The sequence below is a fragment of the Pezoporus wallicus genome, unplaced genomic scaffold, assembly GCF_028554395.1.
Source record: "Pezoporus wallicus isolate ANWC-B61680 ecotype Strahan unplaced genomic scaffold, APGP_CSIRO_Pwel_v1 contig_5767, whole genome shotgun sequence".
Lineage (NCBI taxonomy): Eukaryota > Metazoa > Chordata > Aves > Psittaciformes > Psittacidae > Pezoporus > Pezoporus wallicus.
In genome coordinates this window covers 8,648,933-8,656,480 of record NW_026640599.1, presented here as the reverse complement: position 1 = coordinate 8,656,480, position 7,548 = coordinate 8,648,933, and the positions used below count along the sequence as shown (strand labels likewise).

Genomic DNA, 7,548 nt, shown 5'->3' with positions numbered 1-7,548 from the left:
AAACACATTATGTACAACCGCTGTGAACATGAGTTTTCTGTTCAACATTCCAGCAGTCAGTTTGAGATGGAAATGACCTGTTGCTGACCAGACTACAAAAAAATTATTCCTCACTATTAGTATTATGCTATTAAGCATAAAGACGGCCAAGCGCTACTGAAATACCTATTTTCTGTTCTAAATTTCATACCAATGACTGGCCAGAGTTTTGCAAAGTGCCTCCATTTTCGAAGGAAGCAGTTCTGACCTCTCTTCAACCTTTGATGGGGTTGGTTGAGAGGGAGGGGAGGAGGGATTTGAGGACAACAGAAGGTGAAAAGGATAGGGTTAGTTTTGAGGTATATCTGTTCCTCAGTCTAACTCACCATGTGGCAGCCCAAGCAACTTCACCACTTCAAAAGAGAGACTGATGCAAGGGCCAGAGTGAACTGCAGCGAGCAAAGATAGGGCACAGCTGCTTCTCCCAGCTGGCAGTGGAGATGGCAAGTGATCATTCAATCACGACATTTTACTCCAGATATGGAAGCCCCCATAGTACCAGCTGAAGTCTGATTCATTCTGACCAACTGCCTATCCACTCCTTTGTACCTCTTCATAGATAGGTATTTATGTTTACATGACTAGGAAGTGAGATGAAAAAAGTTACCAAACAGAAACAGGAGTAGGCTGTGTGCATACACACACACATTTTTAATTACTAGCACTCTTGCCATTCCTCCCACCTCCAAAAAAACTCCAAATATTTAAAGAATGTTAACTTTTACCAAAAATGGAACAATGCTTTGGGGGAGTGAAAATGAAGTAGCCTTCTCAAACTGTTCTGAAAAATTTGGCTGCAATAGCAAGACATCCAGGACATCTGTCCAGCAAGACACCAGGACCTACCTTCAGTTGCTGGTATAATGTTTCAAGGATTCTTCTGCATCAACCAAGCCCTCTGACACTGCAAAACGATGACTGTTTATTACAGTGCTTCATATTTTAAGAGAGCCATGTAACAACACACAGGTTCACAGATCTCAGTATATGTAAGTCAGCTGTTTGCATACTAGCTAACAGCTGATGATACAAAGTAAAACAAGAGCTGTTTTCAGAACCTGTGGGTTGGTTTGGTTTTCTGTTGTTTGCCTTTTTTTTTTCCTGGCAGCTTTTTCTTCATGTCTCTCAGGCTGCAGAAGTATGACTTCCTCACTTCGAGGCAACTCTTACTCATGCAGCCGAACCACTATTTAAATGGCACTGCTATAAAAACAAATTCCTGCATCTTAATTCCTTTCCTTCTTTACCTAATGATATTCCACACAACGCTGTGTCTGCCTCCCTGTCCACACTCCCTCCCAACTTACCCATCTGTTCTTCTGTTTATACAAGCAAACTCTTCAGTTTCTCCCATTTCCCTCTACTCCCCGGGCCCTGGCCATGCTTCCCAAGGCGCCTCCAACAACCTTTCCGCAGGGGCTGCCCTGACCGAACCCCACAGCGGCGGCTCCGACAGCGAAACCCCACACGGGCGCCTCGGATAAAGAACCGCGCCTCAGCCCAGCCAGCCAGCCAGCCGGCCGGCCCACCGCCACCCTGCGCAGCGTCGGCCAAAAACGACCGAGGCTAGAGAACAACTAAATATGGACAGGCCTTGCCTCAGGAGCCCGCACCAGCCCGGCCGTCCGCGGTCACCGAGCTCTCCCCCCGCCATCCGGCCACGGGGTGCGGCTGCCTAGCCATGGCCGCGCCCGCGACTGACTTGGTCCTGGCTGGGCCTTCAAGCAGCGCCACGCTCCAACCTCTCGCCCGTGGCTCCGCTCCTCCGAACGCTCTCCGCAGCGGCCAGGCCGCTGAGGGGAACTGAGGTCCGGGGCGGTGGCAGCAAACCCGCCTGGCGGTGGCGCGCGCAGGCGCCCTAGTCCGGGCAGGTACGAGCCCAGCGCCATGTTGTGAGCGGAAGCTGGACCCGAGCGGCGGGTCGGGGGGAGGGCGGAAGCGCGGCTCCGCCTGGCAGAGGGGAGGTAGGCGGGAGGAGGGACAGGCGGACGGACGGCCGGCGGCAGCGGGTAGTAGTTCGCCGCAGGAGCTAACGCTAGAGTCAGCCGGGGTGTCCCGCGCCCTTCCGAGGGCTTGCTGTCTGCCTTGCTGCCTCCGCCTCGTCCGCCGCCGCCGGGGTGCGGGAAAGCGGAACGCGGAGGCTGCGGGAGCCGTGTAGGGAAGATGCCCCTGGCGCAGCTGGCGGACCCTTGGCAGAAGATGGCTGTGGAGAATACGGCCGAGACCAGCACCGAGGTACGAGGGGGTGGTGAGTTGTAGGGAAAGTTGTGAGGAGGGAACGGGACTAGGGCCCCCGCCGCTCAAGGGACGGGCAGAGTTTCCCCTCGCTGGTGCTGGGGACAAGCAGAGCCGCCCGAGCGGGCGGGGGGCCGGGAGGGGGCCGGTGGAACGGCCGCCTGACGGGGGATCGGAGCGCTGCGGGGCCACTCGGGTGGGCAGCGGGGGGAGCGCTGGTGCTGCCGTCCGCCGGCCCCTGCGCGCCGCTTCCTCTTCGGGCAGTGACTCACGGCCGACACCGGCCGGGGCTCCCCCTTGCCGGTGCTCGGGGTGTGTTTCATGGGACCGGGCTGCTCCCTGCGCGTTCCCTCCCCTTCCGCCCCTTTTCCCGGGAGGGAGTAACCTGCTTCTGCGGCGGCGGGCGACTGGGGCGCTTTTGTTCGAGCGCGGTGTCTGGTTACTGTCACGGAGAGTTTCCTTTCCCCGGGCGGCCCCACCGCCTCCGCAAGGGCGGCCCGGGGTGGTGGGGGGGCAAGAGGGTAGGGGCCTGTCCTCCCCTTCCCCTGTGCCCTCGTCTTGCCGCTGCTTTTCGTGATGCGGCCGAGGACCGTCCCCGCCCGTGTGCCGCTGCCCTCTTATCTGAGCAGGATGGTGTTGTCGCTGCAGTTTCGCAAGCGTTTGGGAAACCGCAGGGACGTTTCGCATGGGTGAAGCTTTGTGCTTGGCGGCGTTTATGGGAACATCCCCGAGATGCAGCGCAGTGTGGTTTCCTGCTGTTGGTAGCAGGGAGTTGGCGATGAGCTCCTGCCCTTGCTAGGCAGGACGCGTGTCAGCTTTCCTAGGCTGAGGTAATGAGAGCGGCTGGAAATTAGATTCACGTGCATCCGAGACCATGGATGCCTTCATTTTCACTTTTTTTCCTACAGCGTGCTACTGTGCTGGTTTGAATCTATGTAAACACTGCACCTACACAGTCAGTTGTGCTTGCTCCGTAATTCCCTAGTAGCCCACAATGCAAGTGCTAGTTTGCGATCAGACTCCCATCTGAAAAGAAATAGCGTCCTCTGACAGTGCAGCTTCTACCTGAATCTGCTCCAGCTGATATGCAGCCAAACTGTTAAAAGTGATGCTGATCTTGAACAGTTTGGGCTCAGGCCAGCTCATGACAATTAGTCGCAAGGTTAGGACTTGGAGAGAGGAGCAAAGAGAGGGACCAGTGCAAAGTTACTGCAGTATCAGAAGTATTTGTCCTGCTGATGTTTGTCTTGTCTTCCTTGTGCTTAAAGTGACTGCATCTCTGGGGGTCAGAAGAATCTGACAGGCAGATCAGTCTTTTAAAATCTTGCTAGTTACTGTAGCGTACTTTTAAATTCTTGCCAGTTGTTCACTGACTTCTGAAGTGGTGATCTTAAATGTTTTGTTTTCTTTTAATGGGGAGTAACTACAATAGTAGTATGATGCTTGAGGGCGGGGGAGAAGATGGTAGGGGAGGCGTTTCTGCAAGACTGCTTAGACTAATGATTCAGAGAAAAGATCTTAACTGTTGCTTTAGTCTTCCATGCTCACTGTATGTAGTCTGTGTAACTTCAATAATGGCATATATACTCTGGAAAGGTAGCAAAATAAGTTACATTGTTTGAAAAGTGTGTATATGCATGATTAATTATACTTTGTTACTTGTTTTAGAATATTTCAGTGGTCTAGGACCACTAACAAAACATAAAACGACAGTGAGCTGACATGTTTGCACTCTAAGGCCCTAGTCTAGAGTCAACACTCTTCTCTTGAAAAGACCAGACTGCACCTGTAAACACTCTTCATATAGCCTTCAAAAGAAGAAAGGTTTAGAAAGGTTGCCTACCTGAAATGAGTCTTTAAGAAAAGATATTTTAGTGAAAATAGATAAGTTTAAGTCAAATACCTAAACAAATGATCTAAATACATAACTTGCATTTTCAATTTGCACGAGTTGTGTTTCTCTGTATCATAGCAATATCCTTATTGCAGACCCTATCCTGCAAGAGTATCCTTGGGCAAAAATATTTTTTACATCCACCTGGAAACTCTTTATGATTTCAGTCATAGTTTGGTAGTGATAATACTTTTAGCTGTAATACTGAGTGAGTTAAAGAGTTTCCGCTAATCTCTCAGATTTGCTGACACAGTTCTTGTAATTCCGTGTGGATGACAGTGTTACAAATTATTGAGCTTTAAAAATTGGCTCAGACACTTTCCTGGTCTCAACCTTGCAGAGTTTTTAACCGGAATATTTTTTTATTTGTTTCCCGCTACAGTCTTGTATTTGATTTTACAGTGGTACCACTGAGGAGGTGATTTGCTGTGTTCTGTGAGCAAATTTAGTAGGAGGACTATACCTTTAACTAGAATGACTTTGGAAGACAGTATAGTTAACTGTAACCAACTGCTGTAACTTAGGTGTGCAGGAAAGCAGATCTGTAAAACATGGTCCTTAAGAAATAATGCAAAGAATTCTTTTAGGTAAAATATGGATTTCTAGTCTTGAGAGATCAGTTGCAGGACTTCTCTTTCTACAGGTGCAAATAGGTCAGGGATCAGCTTTACCTCTCCTACAGCTTTTTTCAATGTATAAAGTTGTTACACTATTTTAAAAATAATTTGTCTATATAGTATAATGCATAGATTTGTTTTTAAAGTTTTATGGTTTAGATCACACCACCCTTAAAAGCCTGTGAAATGATGCTGTCCTTTATTGACTAAGGGTCTATTCCCCACTTCTAACAAGCATAGATGTGTTTTTCATGGTGAGAATGTGCCCATTATTTCCAGTCATCTGCTTTCAAGCAGATTAAGTATTGATGATTTGAGTTTGTATTGGGATGCCTGAATAATTAGCTTCATCCTTTGATCTGTACTCCAGGCTGTGCGTAATAATGTCAAGTGGAGGAGAATGAATACAGTTATGGCAGTTGAATTGTGGACACTAGTACACTGAAAGAACTGGCCACCATAAGAAGATGCTGTTTACTGAGACTTTCTGGGAAATGTTTTTGCCATCTATCTTTAGGAGTTTTAATTTAGGTGCTCTAAATTGGCAGTGGAGAAAGTTCAGGCTTTTTCTGCTGCTCTTGACAGTAGATTTATGGTCACCTATTTAGGTGTCTAAATAGATGGTATGAATCCCCTTTTGCAGAATTCCTTGTTTTATCTTTTAGAAATAATTAAACCTTGCACAGGACAAGGGTGCTAACATTTAACACACTGATGCTTTAAAGACTCAAAGATTCTGGTATAATGTCATTTTGCTATGTGATTCCATTCTGATGTCCATGTGACATTCTCTATGTCAATAAATACTTCTGGCATGGAATCTGAAATTTACGAGATGTCTTGCCCTGAGTCTGTGGTTGCGATTGTCTCTTTATGTGTCTGTGTAATCAGCGTTGTACTTACATTCCACGGGACCAAAGACTATATTTACAGTCATTTCTAGTATAAGCAACACAGACAATTCAAAGCCAAGGTGAAAACACCTAAATGGGCAGGTCTTTGTGGATTTTGAAGACTAGCCTTTGTCTCTCCATTATAGGCAGAATTCTCTGCAGTACTTGGCTGTTGCATCTCATACATGCTCTCAGTACAATGTATTCTCAAGTCTGGGTTTTTCATGGATTTGTGGAGAGACATTTTCTTACAGTGGGTTAAAAGTGGCAATTGGCAATTTAATTCTCATCTAAATAAATAATATACCCTGTATTCCACAAACTATACTGTGATAGGGAGACAGATAACAGATGTTATATATATGTAAATACTGTCTTGAGAAACACATCATCAGCATGAAAGGTGTTTAGGTGTGTGGGGTTTTTTTCATTCAGATTTTTCAAATCCTTAATGGTACAATTTTACCTGCTCTGTTTTTGAAGTTAGCAGAATTCTACTATGTGACATAGTGCTGATGTCGTGCTGCCACCTCAGTGGGTTAAGAGGAGGAAGGTGCTTTACCCTGCAGTATTCAGTACCTTCATGCAGTACTTTGTGTGCTCCATGGCTCTTGGTTTCTTCCTGGAAGATGTTGAGTTTGACTTCTTGAATCATTCTGTTAGTTCTCTTATGACATCCACAATTCTTAGCTTGTTATATTACTGTTCTTTATAGAGAAGGTAATATTTCTCACCACAGCTGGGACATTTAACACAAAGTAGGTGTAAGCACATCTGTTGTTTTTGAATTGATTGTGATCTGGCACACTAGCTAGTTGTTTTTCATCTGAAATGCTCAACGTAGATTTGTGACGATATGCAGACTAATATTTCTTTTACAATAATTATTTCTACACATCAAAAATAATAGCTTTTTAAGTTGATTGATCTTAAGAGTTGGCAGACTTTCCAATTTAAGAACTCTTTCCAGATACTGGTTTTGGGTTGTGGGGCTTTGTTTGGTTTTGGGGGTTTGTGGTTTAGTTTGTTTCCAAATATAATTCATAGCCATATTCCAATTATTAAACTTTTAAGCAGTTTTTCAGGCAAGACTAAAAACTTGTAATTGCCTTTTCAATCTTGGTGACATTTAAAAGGGAATCATTTAATGATTCCTGGATAAGTTAGAATGTCTTCAAGGAATTTTTAAGTTGAGACAAACTAAAGTGTTTGATTACTGTCAGTATTGTGCCATATGCTTGCATACATGATGCTTTACTGCTTATTCTCTCCTTATCTGAAATATGATTAAATGTGTTATCCGTTGAAAACCAGGGGGCAGGGAGGAGGGGGGCAGAACAGGGAGGACTGAAGGGGAGGAATCTTGTGTAACAGATGGGAAAATGAAGCTCAACAGTATAGTCACCCCATCTAGCCTCATTCATGGAGTGTGTTCTTGCTAGGAGATGAGCTCCAATTTCCAGGGACCTAGGACAGTGGCTCAACCACAAAGTTACTGCTAGCTCATTCTTATCAGTAACAGTTACCATATGTTCACTTTGATGCCTGTGGTATTCTTAGGGCTCTATTTAACTCTTTGTTGTTCTTGTTGTTGTTTCTTTGAATGAAGCAATTGTGTAAGAAGTAGCACATGTCTTCTAAGTACATTATTATGGTTTAGGTCTGTTTTCTGACAGTTTCTAAGGTTCCATTTAATTAAATTAACTCAATTTCCATTTATCATTTAATTCCAAGCATTAATTTATTGGAACATGCTTCAGTATATACAGGAGGTGTGAAGAAATGGTATTTTACTGTGATTTTAAAATCACAGCAAAACATAGCATTGAGAAATAAAATCTTCTTCATCCTGCAGGCTTAAAAGGTGGAG

At 45.6% G+C, this 7,548-nt stretch overlaps 1 protein-coding gene across 2 annotated transcripts in view; it reads left to right on the top strand.

The window, feature by feature from the left end:
* The first annotated feature begins 1,876 nt into the window (after window positions 1-1,876).
* RPS6KA3 (ribosomal protein S6 kinase A3) overlaps window positions 1,877-7,548 on the top strand; it is a 76,182-nt gene continuing 70,510 nt past the window's right edge. The window contains exon 1 of one of the 2 annotated variants that reach the window (XM_057419640.1): window positions 1,877-1,910. Coding sequence is in view for 1 of the 2 variants with exons in the window: in XM_057419642.1 (XP_057275625.1) it covers window positions 2,203-2,274 (72 nt within the window). In the remaining variant the exon portion in view is untranslated. Of the gene's footprint in view, window positions 1,911-2,084; window positions 2,275-7,548 lie in introns of those variants that run through there. The other variant, XM_057419642.1, reaches the window with a different exon arrangement.